Source organism: Balaenoptera acutorostrata, chromosome 1 (genome assembly GCF_949987535.1).
Source record: "Balaenoptera acutorostrata chromosome 1, mBalAcu1.1, whole genome shotgun sequence".
NCBI lineage: Eukaryota > Metazoa > Chordata > Mammalia > Artiodactyla > Balaenopteridae > Balaenoptera > Balaenoptera acutorostrata.
The window spans coordinates 90,630,211-90,652,224 of NC_080064.1; the positions used below are offsets into that span (position 1 = coordinate 90,630,211).

Consider the following 22,014-nt stretch of genomic DNA (forward strand, 5'->3'; position numbering starts at 1 on the left):
TCTCACAGTTTCTGTGTGTCAGGAACCTGGGTACACCTCAACCGGGTGCCTCAGCCTCAAGGTCTCTCACGAGGCCACAGTCACGTTTGGAATTGTGATCACATCTGAAGGCTCACTGGGGGAAGATCTGCATCTGAGCTCACTCGTGGGTATTGGCAGGATTCAACTCCTCACAGGTCATCCAGCTGATGGTATCATTTCCTCACTGACTATTGGCCTAAGACTGCCCTCAGTTCCTTGCTATGTAAGATTATCCCTAGGGCAGCTCACAGCATGACAGAAGAAGGAGATAATAGTGAGGCAGAGAGTAAGAATAGGTGAAAAAAAGGATCAACTCAAAAATTTACTTCATTGAGGGGGTACATAATTTTTTAAACATTCTTTTAGGGGGTATATAAGCAGAAGAAGTTAGAATACCACTAAGTTAGTTAGAATATGAGGTAAGTCTCTTTGTAACCTCATATTGAAAGTGTAATCCTATCACTTTTGCAAATTCTGTTCATTAGAAGAGAGTCACTAGATGAGGCCCATACTCAAGTAGATAGGATTACATAAGGGCATGAATACCAGATTGGAATCTTTGGGGACAATGTGGAAGCCTCCTACCAAAGCAATCAATATTTGTTAATTTCTGGTTAACATTTGGCATATGAATTTAGAGTCTTATGAATTACCAAAACTTTGACCTCATGAGTTTAATCTATAGGAGTTCACCAAAGGAGATAATTCTTATCCAAGGATAATTTTTAATTGTAAAAAAATATATGTAAACAATTTGAATTTTCAATAAAATTGGATTGAATAAAATACATTTATATATGTTCAATATGTAAATAAATAATTTAAACTTGGAAATGTATTTATATACATATTTTACTTAACACTTAATATGTACATTTTTTATGTATTAAACTGCATTTCAGTCTTTGTTTTAAAAGTTAGCTTTTTAGAGAGGACTTCTCTACCACATATTGGCCCTAGAATCTTAGGTTGCGGTATAGAAGTTGAATCGTCACAAGAAATTTTAAAATCCTCATTTGAAATAGGATATTCCCTTACTCTGTTTTATTTTTTTCCTATTGCTTATAATAGCCTGACATTATATTACCCATGAATTTCCTTATGTTTTTGATGTTTCCTTCACTAGAATGTAAGTTTCAGGATGACAGGAAGTTTGTCTGCTTTGTTCATTCCTGAGTAGCTATTATTTAGACAAGTCCATGGACACAGACTTAAGAAATATTCACTGAAGAAATGAATGTAATGGATATACAGATTGCTAGGGAACATAGAAAAAAAAGGTACCTAGCCAGCCTGCAAGTCCATGGCATGTTTGATCAGAAAAGTTTTCCCAGAGGAAACAGTGCTTGAGCTAAAACATACTGGCATTAGAGGAAAGGAAGGTGAAGGTCCTAAATTGATAGTGATACCAGTCTGTGCATATGTTTGATCTTACCTAGAAGCTCATGATGTGGGTCATGTGGAGAAGGCATTCAGTGGGTTGCAGTTTGGCTGTGGGCATAAAGATGGTGAAGCAAACAAATTGAATGTTAAAGCAAGAAAGTACTTGGTGTGGGGAAATCAGGGGGTGAAAGATAGATAGTGAAGGAAGTGAAGCCAGGGAAGAGGCTTACAACATGGAAGAAAATGGAAGCATTAGTGAATTAAAAAGCTCAATGAGGTCAAAGACAAGTAAGACAGATTTGAATTTTGGAGATTATGATTGAGATATGGAACATGTTTGTGATGACAAAGTCAGAGTGGGTCATGGATTTGGGTAACTACAGTGGGTTGGGTTTGAAGGTTAATGGAATCTATTTTGAGGACATTCTAAAGTATTAACTTTATAGATTTAGTGAAAATTTCAAAATTCCTTTCAGAAGTAGATGCCTGTATTTAAAGAAATCATTAAATGTGTTTCAAAAATAAGATTTCAAAAATGCAAGGGGTGTTCATAGGATTTTTGGATTCTCTATGTCCTTTACTTCTAAATATCTTTTACCATATTCCTGTATATGTCTACTTTAGCAATTCAATATATTACTATTTCTCAGAGCCTATTATGTGGCATGAGAGATACAAAAATAAATATGATAAAATCTCTTCTTTTAATAAACTAGTTAAAAGTAATACTAGTTAAGGCAGTCAAACAACATTATAAGAGGTTTACATTATTTTGGACATGCAAAATAAACAGCTGTCACACCAGTTGGGAGAACCAGGGAGGACTTCAGGAAAATTATATTTGAGTGGCATCTTAAAGAATACATAGAATTTCATCAATCATATAGGATGAGGTAGAATTTCAGGAGTAGACAAACTCTGAGAGAAGACAATAGAGATAAATGTGAGAGATGTTTGGGAAGGAAAAGATGGAGATGGGATGCTCTTCAGTATATGGGGTATAGAGACATAGAGCTGGAAAGGTAAGAGAGGTAGAGAAGCAGGCTGCGGGAATAAGAGTTTGGACTTAAGTGTGTCTCTGATGGTTTGGAAAGAAGAGGTGAAAAATGGTGGTATTATGACCTAGAAGACAAATGGGGAGAGATTTCAAGAAGGGAGGGCATGATAGGTGATTAGGAGGTCAGTAGTAGTTTGGAGGGAATAATTTCAATATTTAGTAGACCTGTTAAATAGTACAGGTCCACGGTGAATCATGATCACAAGGGATAAATTTGAGGAGTAAATAAATTCTGAGAAAGTGGAAGTATCAAGATGTGCTCTATTTCCGTAATTTTGGCAGCAAAGTAAGGAGACAGATGGTGTAGAAATTTGAAATAGTAGCATCACAAAGAGGAAATGAAGAAATTGAACATGTTTGCCATCCAGAGAGGAAGAAACTGCATAGTACAGAGGAAAAGCATGAAGATGGAAATGAAACTAAAAGGAACTAGGGAATTTAGACTAGACAGAGGTCAAGAGTGCAGGTAAAAAGAGAAATTGTTCCACGAAAGAAGGTTACAGTTACCAGTTATACAAAAAGAGAAGTAGAAATGCCAGAAATAATTGATATGTTAAGGAAACTGCACTTGGTTCATACTAATTGCAGTAATCAATGAAAAAAATTAATATTTATTTAGGGGTTGCTGTTTGCTAAGAACTGTAGTTAATGGTTTATGTGCACTAACTTATTTGATCCTTTCAACAGGTCTGTGGAGTATGTACCATAAATACTCTCATTTTAAATACAGAAAACAGAATATTTAGAGAATACAACTTGTCAAGGCTCTTACTGAGAGGTAGGTCAGTGAATCCCTGACTACCTTGCTAGGTGGGTAGGTTGAGAACTTAAGGATGCAAGAGATTTCCCAGCAGCTGTGGTGATTCACTAAGACAGCGTGGCTCTAAGGTATTGTATTTAGTCTGGTTTTGTGACTTTTACCAGAAGAATTTGGAAGCCTTAGTAGAAAGAAGATAGTAGAGAATTTCAGGAATTGCAAGGAAAATATTGCAAAAGAATAGAGGGGAAGATAATTCTAAGGTGAGCATTGACATATATTTGAAATGACTGACATCTGAGTCTAGTGTGGGGTGGAAAAGAAGAGAAGCCTTCAAGAAAATAGCTAGTTGGAAGCACAGGGAATAATCAAGGGTCTGGACTTCACAAGAAGGACAAAGACAGAGTTAATTGGTATGAGAGGATGAAACACTGTGTTAAGAGAGGGATTTCATTCCTTCAGAAATATTTAAGTGCCAAATAGATGCCACTGTGATAAGCTCTTGGATGTACAAAGGTTAATTAGATATCGTTCTGCCTGAGATAATAGGTTTAATATGGCTGAAATAGATTGGAAATGGGGGTTGCTGTAGTCATGGAGCTAAAGAACGTGAGGCCAAAAATAGGCAGGGATTGTGGTCAGTGCATGATGTTAACTGTTGAGTTGATGAGGCTGATAATATTGACTTTACAAAGGCTAAACAAAATATAGTTTTCTTACTTTTGCTATTTTATGCTTTATTATTAGTGATGCTTAAGAACTTCTTGCTTACAGCTTCTGTTAAAATCTATGAATTCTCTCATTTCTTATCAAAGAAAAACAATTCTTGAAACTATTTTGCAAATTTATACTTTTGTATATTTTGATACATGCCTTTCCTAAGGGAATTTAGTACTTGAAAACCTCTTTGAAACAAAATATAATAATATTTTAAATAGATAAAAGGATTTTCATAATAGTAATTCTTATGTATCACAATAAATTATTTCTAGTTATTTTTAATGATTCTCTGATTACAGTAAACAAATATGATTGTATTTTATTTATCAATGTGCTGTAGACATAACTACACTTAACTATTTTTCTGGATTTAAATTCCTTCATTATTCAGAGGGCTCTGGATACATGAACAAGATATTTCCTTTATTACAATAAAATCAACATTTTTCAAACCTTTCGTTTTCTATAACAACTTTTATTCACTAGAGAATATGAGCAACTGTTGAGTATTTTTTTCTGTTGATTCAGTCATCATTATAGTTGTGAAGCTATAGTTCTTTATGTTGTATAGTCCGCCATCACACATTTACCTGAAGGAACTATTTAGGATCATCAAAATATAAATGGAAGAAGTTAAGAAAATATTCTTGAGTGATTCAAGATGGGAGAGGATATGGTCAGAGTAGATTGGAACAGAGCATCAAAACTAATCATGTCAAGCAGGAGAAAAAAAATTTTGACTTTATTTTAGGAACCAGTCAGAAGTTATTTGTAACATTTAGCAGGATGAAAGAAGAAAGGGACATTCCATTCTTCATTTCTAAAGATGCAGCTGCTGGCTACAAGTCCTAGCCTATCATGTGGTCCACAATTCTCTAGAAAGGGGATGAGACTGAATTTCCAATATCTAATTTTTAAGTAACTTGGAATATATTGTTCATCCTTTAATATGTGGAGGAAAGGTAAATCTGTTTTAGTACTTGAATAAATGGTTGATACATACATGAAAACTGCATTACACTAAGCTGTGAACAGAATTGCTAAAAGCTATTGGCCAGCAATGCAATTCAATGGTGACAAATGACTCTTTTTCAGAGATATTTCCTTTTTGGAAAATTGAAATTTGACAGCAAACAAGTCAAGGAAAGTAACTTTCTCCCTATTCCTGAAAATAACTTACTATTAGAAATCAGCCATCCAGGAAAAATAAAACTGCTGATATCAATTCTCCTCCCACCTGTTTAACTCTACTCTTCACAATCTCCCCAACCACCACTACCACCATCCAGCCAATGTCTCCAATAACTCACTGTCAGTGTGTGGACACAGACAAACGTGTAGATTTTAGACATAAAAAAATGTAAAAAGTGAGGAGGCCTGAGGAGGTATTTGTTAACAATTCTTGTGCTATGATAAGGTAAAAGGAACCTTTCCAATGATTTCCAAAAAAAGTTTTTGTCGTCAGGTTATGGCGACAAGGGATTGGATGAGTGTTCATGCGTCATATCACGTATTTTGCATATTTGAGAGTTTTTATTTTTCACTAGTAAGACTTCATTCAGCTACTGTTACTCTCTGAGCACATTCTTCCACTCATGGTGCAAGTCTCCTTCCAGATTGTAACACTCTAATGCAACCAAGGAGCAAAATCTCCCCAGGTTTTTAAACATTGAGAGTAGTCTGAAGGTAGCCAGACATTCACTGGATTGCAATTGACTGCAAATGATTCCAGCTAAACTTCCCAGAACATCAAAATCTCATTAAAGCAGCCATTAAATAAGAATATCACTTAAGATACACGCAGTGATGGACTCAGGCCAAATGTAACCAGACTGGGTATGGGAAACTGTTAACTCCTGCAGGTGTTGTATTGCTAAAAGAGTTATTTTATTTTAGATCTATTTACTTCTTGGGGGAAACCTACAATTTGCTCTGTAAGGGTTCCCCTGCAGACTTAAGAAAGTTGTAAAGTAAATTTCTCAGTGGGGAGTGATCATCAAGCTAATAGCCTGTTTCTAGGGAGTAAATAAAGCCTCTGGAAATGGCATTGACTGTGTCACAAGGAGGAGGCACTGTAGAAGCTGTGATCACCTGCTTTCAGAATTGTGATTGGCCATTATTGCCTGAAATCACAGCTGCAGTCAATGTTTTGAAGATAGTTACTGGCAGCAGCCAGGATCTGTGAGAACACTCAACAATTGGCTAAAAGTTACCTTTAAGATTTAATGAATAATTCAGAACGAAATATAATCTGCCCCTGACTTGGAGCAGAAGAACATAATTCTTAGCATTACAACCAGGGAATGATCTATTCTCATCATAAATATTAACTATGTATGGGCTTCTTTTCCCTTTACTATCTGTTTAAATCAATAGTAATCAGTAAGGATCAAGGGAAAACGTATACTTCCACCTCTCTTCCATTTTCTAAGCAGAGTGGGAATAAGAATGGATTTAGAATGCCTTCTTCTTGAGGAGCCAGGGGAGGAATAGCTCTCTTCTCCCCTGTAAATTGGAGGTGTCTCCTTGACTGGTAAATTTATTCCACAGAAAACAGGGTCTGGGCTCTCTTAGAGAAATGACTTTTATAGCCACAGTTCCTCTTAACACTTTTGTGTTAAATACACTTGTAAAATATCTCTTATTTCTTACATCATTGCTAAATTATTTAATTGAAACAAACATACGTTAATAAATGACATGGACCCAATTTTAATTAAAGGCCTAGCAATCATGAGAAAATTCAAATATCTGAATACAAGTGATAGGTTTCAATATTTCCAACTGTGCATTGCTTAGTAAGTGCTCTCATATTTTATCTCATGTGTCTTATATTACCAAGTACATCATCTTAGAGATAATCTATTTTAGTGCCTTCATTATACATGTAAGAAAACTGAGGCCCAATGAGCTTAAATAGTTTTCCGTAATGAAAAAGATAATACTAAATGGAAAGCTCGGTCTAGGACGTAGAATCCTTTGATTCTAGTCTAATAATCTTCCAATGATTATAAGTGATTCCTGCCATATTTTAAAAGAAAACAATAAAACCATGGAAAAACCTCACATTTTCCAGGTCCCACAAAACTAGAGCAGGAATGAATCTCTTACCCTAAGCAACGGCAACTTGTAGGTGGAGATTACCCAGTACTCTTGACAAAAACTAAGCTTTTGACGGAAGAAATGGAAATCTACTTCAGTCATTTGGAAATCTGACAGCTAGACTCACTCACTTGACTTACAATGATCTTCACCACCATCAGTGACCAGATTTTGAATATGACATACATATACATATGAACCATATATACACATAGATTTAGAATATGACATATATGATACATATATACACACATATGCAGACATGCATGCATAAATATGTATATGTTGTTTTTAAACTAAACTAGTAAAGGTCTTTTAGTGGAATATTCATTATTTTTCATATTCGCATTTTACATTTCTCATATTTTAAGCTCTTCATTTTGAATAAAAATGTTCACTTTTCTAACAATTATCTTTGACAAATAAAAAAGAATTAAAATTGAGCTAAAAGATAAATGTGACTATTTGACATGTGAATTTGAACTAGGTTTCCATTATAATAGCAATTGAAGCTTTTAGTATTTTTTATAAAAGCGGTTGAAGCTTTTAGTGTTTTTTTTTTATTTTGCCATGGGATACAGATAAAATTATAAGCTGATTGAGATGTTTAGACAATCACTTAAATACAGTGAAAGGGGAAATGTCAGAAGAATTTTAAGGGTTTTTTTTTAATCTCTGCAGATAATATAGTTAAAATACATCTGCCCACAATCACATGTACCAATCACACATCAGTTATTAGGGTCAATTATTAGCACTATTTCTGTATGTCCTAAATGCAAAATCATTGTGATGACAAATGCCATTCTCTGACCAGGTGGTATTAAATGCAGACAGTGAAATTCTGGTTTTAGAATTTGCCTTACTCCTGCTGACTGCTTGACATTACTTGATCTTACCTGTGCAGACTATGGAAGGAAATAACCTAGGTCACTCTGACTTTGATAGTAGTTCCTGTGGTTTTAATGAGCAGAATTGCAGTAAGTGACCCAGCCTACCCAGTAGGGCTAGCAAAGGTGGGTCTCCAGGTGGGTTCCAAATAACACATTTCTAAATATTCATTTTATAGTTTTTCTTACATATCATTTACATTACTGCAGTGTCAAAGCTTTTTTGGAACTTGTACCATTGTCTACCCTAAGGCTAACTTCTAATGAAAAGGGACAAAAGTCCCTGTTAAATCTGGGACATTTTGTGGTTACCTGTTTTAAGCTCAGAAGCTTATTTTTGTAAAAAGAAGATCCTTAGGATCTTTTGAAAGTTCCATTTTCTTAGGAAACACTTAGAAGTTGTACTAAACAATTCATAGTTTTTGTCCATGTCAAAGGAAATTTTCTATATACCTATCAACCTCCACTGACACATTGTTGCTTTATCTATATGCAGTCCTAGAATATATTAATTGTGAAAAAATGTTAGATGGAAATATAATATTTAATATTTGCAAAATCAGTCTACTTAGAATTTGCTTTCCCCACCAAATATGGAGATATGATTCAAAATCTAACACTCAAATTCATTTATTTTTACATTGTCTTCTACATGTTAAAAATGGATTTGTCTGCATAATTTAATTTAATCATTGCACATGACTGTGAGGGAAAAACTTTAATCCTCATTTTACAGATGCAGAAAAATGAGTCTTAGTTTAAGTGATTTGACCAGGACTCAATAGGCAAAATCCAATCCTTTCTCAACCGCCTTGTTTTTCTTGATTGTGCCATGTATTAGCACTAGAAGAACATCTGTAACTAAAACAGTCAAGGCTGACATTATGAAAAGCAGTCCAGTCTACATCAGTAAATAGTGGGAGAAAGTAATGAAATGTGCTCTTGAATAGCTTTCCTCCTTTTGTTAGAAGAAGTCATACACGGGAAAACTAGCCAGCCTAGGTGGTTCTCAGTGGCGTAATACTGCACACATGAATGTGTTTTGGATATCTGTAGAAGTGTTTTTGGTTGACACAATGAGGCATGACAGAACAGCAGCCTGGAATGGAAAAAGGTTGTAGCGAGTTGAATGAATATACCCAAGATATGTTCATGTCCTAAATCCTAGAACCTGTTAATGCTGCCTTATTTGGAAAAAGGATATTTGCAGATTTAATTAAGTTAAGGATCTTAGATGAGATCATCCTGGATTATCCAGGTGGGCCTTAAATCCAATGACAAGTGTCCTAATAAGGAGACAGACAGAGAAGAGGAGGCAGTGTGACCACAGAAGCAGAGATCTGAGTGATGCAGCAACAAGCCAAGGACTGCCTGGAGCCACTTGAAGCTGGAAGAGCCAAGAAATTGGGTTTCCTCTAGAGGTTTCAGAGGATTGTTCATACCTTGATTTCAGACTTTTGGCTTCTGGAACTGTGAGAGAATACATTTTTGTTATTTTGAGCCACCAAGTTTGTGGTAATTTGTTACAGCAGCACTGGGAACTAAAATAGGAGTATATCAGACAAATTCTGTGCCCTCTTTCTGCTCTGCCTACTTTTTTCTTCAGCCATTGCTGTGGATCTGCTGCCTCCATTCAGCTGTACAAGGTGTCTCTCACTTCCTGCCCCGGGGCTTCTTTGCTTTCACCTGTGGGACATCTGTGGGAACCCACTCAGAAATTCTGATGGCTTTAAGTGGCTAGCCAACAATAGGCCACAGGTCTTTCAGATCGAAGGACACTCCTTAATTTAAAAAAAAAAATTCTGGAGCCCTCAAGACATTCCAAATGTTTAATAGGTATTAATATAGGCAAAAATCATGGTTGTAATTATGTGATCCTAGAAATAGCATTATTTTTGTATAACTGGAAAATGTTTTGGCATGCTTTTAATATAAACTGAGTTTTCCAGTAATATATTCACCATGTAAATTGAAAGAAGAATGTATTTTGTTTGGTTTGGAACTTTACCAAGATTTTTCACCATTTTTTAAATTGCCTGCTAGTTAATCCAGTGTGTTTTGTTGATAAGGATATGTGAGTTGTCCATACTACACTCTTGATTAACCTTCATTTGTAACTCTCAACACTTATGATCATTACATATGTAGGTTAAAGCATCTGGTTACTTAACTATGTCTTTTAATATTGAAAGGCATCATTTCATTACTGTTGTCTTATATGTCTCAATTATATTACAGTTATGTTTTTTTTAATTTTTTTAATTTTGTTTTAGTTTTAATTTTTTAATTGAAGTATAGTTGATTTACAATGTTGTGTAAATCAACACAAGTGTATAGCAACACCTTCAGATTCCTTTCCATTATAGCTTATTACAAGATATTGAATATATAGTGCTCTGTACTATACAGTATGTCCTTATTATTTATCTGCTTTATCTGTAGTAGTGTGTGTCTGTTAATCCCAGACTCCTAATTTATCCCTCCCCCCTCTTTCCCCTTTGGTAACCATAAGTTTGTTTTCTATGTCTGTGAGTCTATTTCTGTTTTGTAAATAAGTTCATTTGTATCATTTTTTTAGATTCCACATATAAGTGATATCATGATATTTGTCTTTCTCTGTCTGACTTCATTTAGTATGACAATCTTTAGGTCCATCCATGTTGCTGCAAATGGCATTATTTCTTTCTTTCTAATGGCTGAGTAATATTCCATCATATATCTATATATCTATATCATCTAAGATCCTTAATTATATCTGCAAATATCCTTTTTCTAAATAAGGCAGCATTAACAGGTTCTAGGGTTTAGGACATGAAAAAATATATATATATATATACACGCCACATCTTCTTTTATCCATTCCTCTGTCAATGGACATTTAGGTTGCTTCCATGTCCTGGCTGTTGTAAAGAGTGCTGCTGTGAACATTGGGGTGCATGTATCTGTTCAAATTGGAGTTTTCATTTTTTCTGGATATACGCCCAAGAATGAGACTGTTGTATCATATGGTAACTCTATTTTTAGTTTTTTAAGGAACCTCCATACAGTTCTCCATAGTGGCTGCACGAAGTCATAAGTTTTTAAATTCAAGTATTGGTAGATTGTTATTTTGTGTGTAGGTTGATAGGTTATTTTTCTCAAAAAATTGCTTTGGGGTCATTAAAAGATTTATAATAAAAAGGATATATATTAGTTTGGAAACTGTTACGATCCTCTGAGCTAGATAGATGTCTTTAAAGACAGACCTGATGTCCAGGTAAAATATAGAATCATCCAGTGAGGTCCTTTGCATCATGAGAGAATAGCATTTTTGAGGAAGACCATATCTGATCTTGTTGCATAATGTTGTTTTTTTCTTATCCCTTGTCTCAAAGAAGCTTCAACTCTACAGTTGATTGAGTACCTATAATGTAAAAATAATGTTCACACTATAGAGCTATTGACATTGTGGTGTCAAAATATTTGAAAGGAAAACAATACAATGGCATAGCAACTCATAATGGTAATATTTTATGAATCTCGTTATTACTTCATGCATAGCTGCCCTGTGAGTAGAGGCATTATAAATCTAGTCAATGATTTACTCAGGAGCTCAGTGGGTATTCTTTGAACGAAACAGAAGCAAATATCTGGCAGGGTGAAGGCATAAATCTCCTGCAACTTAAAATATATAAAGTTATATTTGGTAAATAGCAATAGAACATATTATATAAGCAGGCCGAAGGCATAATCTACTGCAACTTGAAATACATAGAGTTATATTTGGTAAATAGCAATAGAATATATTATAGGAGGAAAGGGTAGAAGCGTATTAGAATGGGATTTTTAATTTAAATGGAGAAAAAAATAACGCAGGCGCATCAATACCAGAAGACCAGCACTCAAATCTGGAACTATGAGTTGAGACCTCCTGGCAAATTCAGGCTCTGTGGTGAAACAGATAAATGACTGGAATTATGTGGATGTGTTATTAGCCATTGGTAGGGAGAAAAACGATTTACTTTAAGGACTCTGTTGGTATGTCTACCTACTTAACTATAATACAATGGAAGGAAAAGTGAAATTAATACGCTGTGAGGTTTATTTTTACACTAGTTACCCAATTTTAACCTCACAATAGTCCTCCAAGGTTGTCAAGTGGGTACCAAATACTAATTGAGCACTTATTGTAAAAAGACAGTGAGTGATGAGATACAGACAGTTACTGTTTTGAGTAGCTAATGTAAAAAAAAAAAAAAAGAAGAAGAAGACTGTAATTGCCCAATTCTTAACAGTAAATCCAGGCTAAATCAGATTAAGGAGCCAACGCAAAAGCAGCAGTCTGTGAGTTGCCAAGGGAAGATTTTAATTTGAGTCTCTAGAGATTTATTTGAGTCTTCACACTACACTGAACTGTACAATTTCAGGTTGCTTCCTTGAACTCTCTTCCATATTTTGAATCTCTAACCTTATCTAGATAATTTCAAAAGATGTTTTATTTAAAAGTGCACGTTGTATTGTTATTTTCATATTGAATGTATGTTATTAATATTAAAAATATCACCAGTAGTGAAGCTTTGGCAATGAGGCATGACAGGCCCTCAGCCAGAAGAGAAAGGGGATTTACTGAACACCCCTTGGTTCGCTTGATATTCTCTTGGCCCATATATTTACTCTAGTTATTGCTCTGGTAATGGACTGTGCACATATAACCTGACAGCACGTTTTCTAGGCTGGATCACATGACTTTTATGGTTTTCCTGCCTTGGGGCTTCTCTACTCCTTTGGAATGTCTACGGGAACCCACTCTGACATTTGGACTTATATATGTGCAAATCTGGAAATGCAAGGAGTTTAACACTGCAAATCTTACCTAATGGGAGACCTAAGCCAAGGGATAAATACTCCTGTCTCCATCCCTTGTGTAAGCAGATTGAGGCGCATTCAGCATGGCTTCTCAGAGGGTCTTCAGCATGTCTGAGCCCCAGGTACCACTCATTTAATCTTTACAACAACCCTAGAAAGTAAGTTTTACAACTATCCTTGCTTCAAAGATGAGGAAGTTGAGGTTTAGAGATGTAAAACAAAATGCCCAAAGGCAGAATTTCTTAATGGAGGACTTGGGGTTTGAACTCATATCTATCAGATTTCATGGTCTACACTCTTACTTACTGAAGCAATGCAGCAGAGATGAATCTGTTGGCTAAAGGAATTTAGCGCAGAGGTTGAGAAAGCCATGGGGATGCCTACAGTGAAAAAGAAATAACTATACAGTTGAGGTACATCAAACCTTGTATTTTCAGATGTGGTATAATTTAAAGTAAATCCAGATGCTACCCTCTACCCACAATCTCTTACCTGCTACCTTCCGTGATAATTCAGATTTCCTGCATTAAATATTTATTAGATCTTCAAGATCTGCTAAAATGCAAGTACCTTTTAGAAAGTCATTGTAAATTAAACTTTAAAAGGGGTTAGTTGTAAGCTGTCTGAGAGCAATAGCTTTGAGAGAGTAGAGTACCAAAAACAGGAAAGGAGCTGAAGCTAAAAGTGAAAGAGCTACAAAGTAAAATTTCACTTTCATTTATTCTTTTCAGGGTTTCTCCTATCACTAACTATAAAAGGTATGAAATTTCAAAGCAAAGATTCCACTGAAAGTGCTACCTTCTCCCTGCTAACACATTATAATGGCAATCTGAAGATTAATTAGTGGGAAGGCCTTCTGATTTGAAAGTCTTGAAAGTGTTTTAGGAGCAATGCAATTTTTAAAGCAATATTCCAAGTTTAGCTTTCTAACTTTAGTTAGGATATAAAGAAATAATTATATATCTGGCTTAGTCATAATTGCACCATCTTCCCTCTCATGAAAGGCTACAGATTATGTAACTGCAGCTATTGATTTTCCACATCAGACAGTTTAATGGAAAGGTTAAGAGGAAGCTGGATCAGCAAAGTTTGAGGTTACTAATTCTGCATTAAATAATTTGGGACTTAAACTCCCTCAACAGACAAGAAGCCAGGAATTTTAAAGAACAATTTCACTTCTTGGAAAAGGAGTATTACTATTGCCAATCAGCAGAAGATATTTAAAGCCTGGATTGAAATAAAAGACATGAACTTTATATAACCCTAGTTTATGAATGGGATGTTTAGCATTATTTACTTTTGCTGATTGTGATAGAGACTATAAAAGACCCAACTGTCACTTTACAGCTAACATTGTTTTTCATTGACAATTGACATTGACATTTGGAGTACTCAGGTGAAGGAAATGATGTCAGGACCATCATGTAGTAACTATTGGCATCAAGAGGTTACAAGTTCAATTCTTAATCCTAAAAATCTTATACACACACACACACACACACACACACACACCCATCAATACCCAATAGTTAACTGTCAAAAATACTGATGCCCCAAGGCCATTAAGTAGTAATAGAAAGCAATACCTCCATCACTGTTAGCATTGGAGATCATCTGAAAATTTAGCAGCTGAATAAAATGATTTAAATGCTTCAGGAGAAGAAACGAAGTGGATGAATAAATATTAAAAAAGGGGACTAGGAAAGACCAAAACATTACTAAATCTAGACATTGCTCACAGGACGCACAGTGAATATATATCCAAATATATTCCTTGTATATTGAGTTAAGACTAGAGGCAAAAAACTGAAAATCAAACATATGAAACTAAATATTTACAGTGATACCCTCATAAAGAATTCCCATTATTTTTTGTCAATATTTTCCAAGTAAGCTGTACATTACCAATATTATTTCCTTTTCAGAAAAAAAAGATATACATAATTAAATAAATTGCTTATTACATATTGTAGTGAACTGACATCTAATAGCTCTTACTTATCCTTCAGGTCTGCCCCACTGATTCATCATCATGAAGTCATTCTTGATGCCTTTGTCTGAACTGGGTTTTCTATCACTTGCTCCCACAGCATGCTGCCATACCCAGCTTCTTAGTATTATCTCACTATTTTTGAAATTGTCTATTTAAATGTAAGACTCCTCCAAATACACTGGGGTGCATGATTGAGAATAATGACCATGTTCTATATATTTGATAACAACCCTGCTATCTCAGTATTGCTTGTTGGATGGCAGTGTTTGGCATCCAAAAATAATTGTTAAACTGGACTGAGTCACGGTTTTTAGAATACTATTTCGATAGAATTGAGTTAGCTCATTACTTTGGAGTGATATTCCAGTCACCTGTACCACCACAGGTATCACTTCCGATAATACTGTGATGCCAGAAATCGCTCAGGGGTGAGAATAGGCTGAAGCAGGGATCAAGTGACAGGATTTAATGCTGACAGCATTTAATAGCTGAAGGGTGAAAGCCTACGTGGGACTCCTTTCAGCCTTTAGTGGTCAAACAACAAAAAAGTTTTCAAATGGTCTAAAGCAAAAGCATGGACGTTATATACACATATACTCAAGGAGTGTAGATACAAAACCACATTTGACCATAAGAAGAGATTCGGAGAGGGGCGGGCCCAGCCGGAAACCTTAAAAGGCCCGGGCTACGCACTTCCCCAAGTCCCACGAGGCTGCTCATCATGACCTCTCTCCCGGGCTGCTGGTTGGAGCCTGACAATGGACGCAGGTGCCACTGGGGCCCGCGGGTACGGAAGGACGATGCCCACCAGAGGAGATGGGCTGCTGGGGTTACCACTTCTGCCACCATGGATTCGCACCCGGCCACGGTGGTTTCCTGTGCAGGAACTGAGAAACCCAGTGTTGTTTTACCTGGAGGCATGGCTGGCTGACTTGCTCTTCGGCCCAGACCGAGTCATAGTTCCGAAAATGGAGTGGATGAGCCTGGCCCCGTTGACGGTGGACACAGTTAAGGCCCGGAACTTAGTCGAAATCACCGTCTTCGGATGGCCGGATGTACAACACCTGGCGAAGAGTAGGCTCCTGAGCCTGGCGTCGAGGCACCGGGAGCATCGTGCCCGAGGTGAAGGTCTTGTAAAATGTGCACGTGGAGGGAGCCACGGGGAAAATACCTGGTCGTACCTGGCTTCCTTCCAACCTCTCATCTTTCCACAACTTTTTGCAGTTTCCTAACTCCAGTATGCTGCATGTAGACCCTGGGCATCCCTTTGTGAGAGGAGTCTAAGTAGGACCTTGGAAAAGTAGGCGGAGATGTGATGCATTCAGGCCCATCACTGCCCATGCCAGCCTCAGCTTGGTTACGCCACTATTTCCAGATCCTAGGTTCAGAGCTTCCACCCTAAGAACTGATATTGCTGACACCACTCCAACCTCCCCCTCTCCCTCCCTCCCCAACCCTCATGAAGGAGTAGTTTGAAACAGCGAGCATTTTTTTCTTACCTAGCTGAGAAGATGGTACAACTTGAGGAGTTCTGGAAGGTCCATGCATCAGGTCCCCAGACCCCCCAGCATCCTGTTGCATAAGTATTGTCAGGAGCATGAGAATAATCCTGCTTCTGCTACTAAAGTTAAAGGGAAGCAAATATCCTTAAATCTCTGCACTTTTTTTTTTTTCTGTATCTTGATGGATAGTGGTTTGATTATTTTGATGCAAACGTGAGTTTGTAGTGCCATTCTACTAAATAAATGAATTCCTTATTTTCTCCAATGGCATAAAGATATTTGCTCACCCAAAACTAAGCAGATTTATAAAAGATGGACTATTCATTCATGTCTTGATGTGAGAGGTGGCTAAATGGCTGATAAGTGGTGGATTTATTTTTGTTTTTTCCTCAGTTTCTACCGTTTTGAAACTGCTAACACTTTTGCTTTGATGGTGAGAGTCAGGCCCTCATGCACAGGGGGCAGAAATGCAGGGTCAATCAGCTTTGCGTTTCTTTTGCATCATTTGTTCTCAAACTTTAATGTGTGTAAGAATCACTTTGGGAACTTGCTAAAACACAATTTCTTAGGCCCCTTCTCCACTGATTCTGATTCAGTACATTGGGCCCGTGAATTTGCATGTCTAACAAGCTCTTAGGTAATGCCACACTTCTCTTCTGAGGCTCTCACTTTTAAGCTGGTAGTTTGCCCCCTGAGTAGCAAGGAGTGTGCCTGTGCATTTTCTTGGAGTGGAGCTTCCCACCTCGCACATGGGTAGGCATTCCAACATGCAAGCAAAGAGAGGTGATCAGCATTCATTCTGCTGGTGCTGTGACTTACCAGAAGGAGCCAGGGTCCTGGGCAGCTTGTGCATTGGAAGGTGCCCTTCTAGCCCACTGTCCCCACCCCCGCCCTGCCCCTCCCCAAACAGGTGTCCTGCATAGGCTGGGCTGGTTTTCCATTACCCATTACAATGGTATGACCAATCTTTGCAAAATAGTCCCAACCCCTTGTTGCTTCCACTTTCAGGAAGCAGAATTCTTGGAGGAAAGATTACCAAGAATTCTGTGGCTTCAGACACAAAGTTGGAGTTGATTCAACTCACGCAGTTTCTTTACCAGTTAGCAGTAATGGATTCGAGCCATTTGCAAGGCTTTTAAACACACATATACACAAATCTTTGATCGCAAGTGATATTGAATGTTATTCTGCTTTGCTTCACATGTTTGTTAAATGCTTTTTTACATTTTTCTTATTTTTTTTAAATTAAAAAAAATTTTATTGGAGTATAGTTGATTTACAATGTTGTATTAGTTTCAGGTGTATAGCAAAGTGATTCAGTTATATGTATATTATATATATAATATATGTAATAGAATATATATAATATATGTATATATATATATATTCTTTTTCAGATTCTTTTCCTTATAGGTTATAGTTCCCTGTGCTATACAGTAGGTCCCTGTTGGTTATCTATTTTATATGTAGTAGTGTGTATCTGTTAATCCCAAACTCCTAATTTATCCCTCCCACTTTCTCCTTTGGTAATGCAAATTTGTTTTCTATGTCTGTGAGACTCTTTCTGTTTTGTATATAAATTCATTTGTATCGCTTTTTTTTTTTTTTAAGATTCCACAAATAAGCGATATCATATGATATTTGTCTTTCTCTGTCTGACTTACTTCACTTAGTATGATCATCTCTAGGTCTATCCATGTTGCTGCAAATGGCATTATTTCATTCTTTTTTATGGCTGAGTAACATTCCATTGTATGTACATACCACGTCTTCTTTATCCATTCATATGTTGACAGACGTTTAGGTTGATTCCATGTCTTGGCTATTGTAAATGGTGCTGCAATGAACATTGGGGTGCACGTATCTTTTTGAATCATAGTTTTCTCCAGATATATGCCCAGGAGTGGGATTGCAGGATCATATGGTAGCTCTGTTTTTAATTTTTTAAAGAACCTCAATACTGTTCTCCATAGTGGCTGTACCAATTTACATTCCCACCAACAGTGTAGGAGGATTCCCTTTTCTCCACATCCTCTCCGGCATTTATTATTTGTAGACGTTTTGATGATGGTTAAAACCATCACCATTCTGACTGGTTAAAACTATTCATTGTTGTTTTGATTTGCATTTTTCTAATAATTAGCAATGTTGAGCATCTTTTTGTGTGCCTATTGGCCATCTGTGTGTCTTCTTTAGAGAAATGTCTATTTAGATCTTCTGTCCATTTTTTTGATTGGGTTGTTTTTTTTTTTGATACTGAGGTGTATGAGCTGTTTGTATTTTTTGGAGATTAATCCCTTGTTGGTCACATCATTTGCAAATATTTTCTCCCATTCTGTAGATTGTCTTTAATTTTGTTTAGTTTTCTTTATTCAGTCCTATCATTACTTCTTTCAACTCTGAAGATAAGGATTTTTATTATCTGTATAAGCTTTTGCAACAAATAATGGTCCATTATAACCAATATTGTCCACCATTTTGCTTCTCAAATTCTTGCATATGAAAAATTTTTATTGTATGTAGTTAAACCATTTACTGTTTTCTGTGTGATTTTCCATCATCCCCACCTTTTACATTTAATCTTAGGAGCTCCTGCTTTGTCTCCTTTTGTGGGAATTTGATAAATATTCCTACAGGATTTTCCTTGTGGGATTTTTACAAAACCATTGAACATTTTTGACTGTTCAACATTTGGGGGAAGATGGTTATAATTAAACCTTATTCCAATTTTCCAAAAATTATCCAAAACAAAGTTACTAAATGATCCTTTACTCTATCCTTTATATACATTAACATGCTGGAGTCCTAACCCTCAGTATGTCAGAATGTGAGTGTATTTGGAAATGCAAGAAGTAGTTAAGGTAAAATGAGGTCATTTGGGTGGGCCCATATCCAGTATGACTGTTTTTTTTTTTTTTTTACTAAGAAGAGGGCATATGGATGGACACAGGTATGTGCATGTATAGAGGAAAGACGATGTGAGGACACAGCAGGAAGGCAGCCATCCGCAAGCTAAGGAGAAAGGCCTCACAAGAAACCAGACCTACTGACACCTTGATCTTGGACTTCTAGCCTCCAGAACTTTGAGAAAATAAATATCTGTTGTTTAAGCCACCCATTTTCTTATTTTGTTATAGTAGCCCTGGCAAACTAATACAACATTTATACAGTTAAAAAGAAGAGAGATTGGGAGATTTCTTTTTACAATAGTAATTTAAATGCTTGACAGTTTGGCTAATGTTTGGATTATTCATCACTATGTACTCAATAAGGACACTGCTTTTTAATCTTGATTTTATTACTCACTTGGCCTACTAAAGTCAGCAAACATTAACAATTTTAAGAATTCCAAAAAGTATGCACATAGAAACATTACATAAATTAGGTTCACTGTACATGGTATGCTGTGTGCATTCTATGTACACAATACATGTTGATAATTAATAGAATGTGTTAAAATACAAAGTTGTATAAAAGAAAGTCAGTTTGATTTTTAAGTGGCAAGGAAAAGAAGTAAATATCAATATTTTATGTACAATTGGGCCAGTATGCTATCAGGGTACAGAAAATACTCAAATTTTTTTGGTGTCCTTCATTTAACCAGCTGGGATTATTACTTTTAAAATGATGTCTTTTTGAAAATTTGCTTTGAATAATTTTTATACTGTAATTCTCTTAAGATCTGAACTGTCTGAAATAAATCATCTTTAAAACAAGTAAAAGGCACTGATACAGAAGTTTCTGTTGTCTTAAGGTAAATGTTGAAGTATGCCATTAAACAATGAAACACTTTATCTTAAAATTTGTGCTTCTTTTTTAAAGCTTGATTCTCTACTCTTGAAAAACTTAAAGATAATGATCATAATCATTTGATAGAGCTAAAAATACAATAACCCTCCTCTCTTAGAAATAGCTCAAAACCCTTCCTAGAAAAGAAGTTGGCAAATATTCAAAACATGGAGAAATTGATGAATATTAAAATAAAGTAATAATTATCTTTGCAAGGTAGAATAGTTGCATTTCCTATAGCTGGAAACACACAGAATTGAGGATGTTCCAGCTGTGGCATCCTTTCAGAAGTCTACTTCTGTATACTTGCCAATTCATTGGGAACTTTCTATCCTGAAAATAGATCATTGTAATGTCCTCAGTAAGATGACCCATTGTTGTGAATTAATGCCAGATTTATCTGTGCTATTAAATTATTATGAGTATTAACACAGCTATTAATAACACCACTTTTCAAAGAGCTTTCATTTGTATTGCCTCATTTGATTCTTTCAGCAACTCTGAGAGGTACAAAGGACTGGTTATTATCATTCTTATTGTATATGTGGGAAACAGACATAAAGGCTGAATTGACTTTTAGGCAGTTACACAACTGGGAACAGTGATTCACGATCAAAAATATTTCTAATTTAAAAAAATAGTGGAAATATTTTTTAAACATTTATTCTGGGTCATTACTTTTCCAATAATAGTTACTATGCATTGAATGTTTACTTTATATCAGATACTTCGACATACCTTATCTTTAAAAGTCCAAACAGACTTTCAAAGATAGATATTGCCATCCTCCTCTTCCAGGTGAGGATGCAGAGACTTTGAGAGGTGTGACATAATGGATTTTAAATTTAGGTCTATCTGACTTCCAAGTTCAAGCTCCTCTGTCTGAGATATTACTTCATTTAATTCTCACTCAATCCCTCTGAGGTAAGTATAGTGTCCCTTACTTTTTATAATTCTGGAGATGATCTCAGAGAGTTAGTATCACAAGGAGAGATTAGTTGAGGAATTGGCATTCTGGCTGGCTGAATTTTCAATTTTCATGATTGTTGACAATACTTTTGAAATATATACATAGTTAAATTTCCTGCCTTACTAGATATAATATATTGAGAGCAATTGAAGTTTTTGTTGATGAAGATTACCTTTCAATTCCTAAGGACTATTATTATTTTCATATTTTGTATTATTTTTTATAGATATTCAAGGCACCAAATTGGCTCAAATCTGTACTGACTGTCAGATCTGACTGAATGTTGTCATAAAAAATAAATCATTGAAGAGTTTTTATGACTGAGAGATCTGAGTAATTGATTTATTATAAAGCACCTACTCTGAGCTAGATATTAAGCTGTATACTGAGTATACATAGCTATATACTGAGTATACCTATACGGAGTGTATACTAACTATTCCTATAGCAAAAAAGACATGTGAAAAAACTAAATATGTAAACTAGATAGTACCATATCAGGGGCATTAAAGAATTATAAAAAAGATCAACTGAAAACTTTAATACATTATAGGTTTAGTTTGAGGAAAAATGCTTCACTGAGCTAAGAATGATTTAACGTTGAATAACATGTCTAAAGGAATCACAAACAGGAAAGTAGTACAATATATTTACATTCTTTGTTAAATATAAAATCATCCAGATGATTTTTCAGCTATTTATGTTTTTTTATAATTTGATACTACAATATTATGTACACTGGGAGGAGAGGTTAGTATGTTTCAGAGTTAAATCAAAAGTTAAGATCTCAGTGATTTTTAATACTATGTCTAAATCGCAGTATCATTTATTATCGTGACCAATATAGAAATGAAGGATTGAAATGGGATACAGCATTGTTTATGAAGATAGTCACAAACTTTGTTTTGTATAATCGGAAAGTTATTTTCAGAAAACACTTTTTTTAAAAAGGTAAATTGTTATTAAACTTCTTTTTTTGGATATC

At 35.6% G+C, this 22,014-nt stretch overlaps 2 protein-coding genes across 2 annotated transcripts in view; one reads left to right on the top strand and one right to left on the bottom strand.

Annotated features, from left to right (window-relative positions):
- Window positions 1–22,014, bottom strand: part of OLFM3 (olfactomedin 3) — a 194,665-nt gene that overhangs the window by 98,400 nt on the left and 74,251 nt on the right. The gene's annotated exons all lie outside the window — the stretch shown is intronic.
- Window positions 15,527–16,351, top strand: LOC103003530 (oocyte-expressed protein homolog). Its single transcript, XM_028163328.2, has 2 exons — window positions 15,527–15,890; window positions 16,272–16,351. Exons 1-2 carry the CDS (start codon window positions 15,527–15,529, stop codon window positions 16,349–16,351), a joined length of 444 nt encoding a protein of 147 aa, XP_028019129.2.

Excerpts from the sequence above, each read along its gene's own strand:
- LOC103003530 (XM_028163328.2), top strand. The coding sequence starts at position 15,527 with ATGGACGCAGGTGCCACTGGGGCCCGCGGGTACGGAAGGACGATGCCC. Across the intron at positions 15,891-16,271 it reads CCGGGAGCATCGTGCCCGAG|CTGAGAAGATGGTACAACTT; the intron begins GTGAAGGTCTTG and ends TTTCTTACCTAG.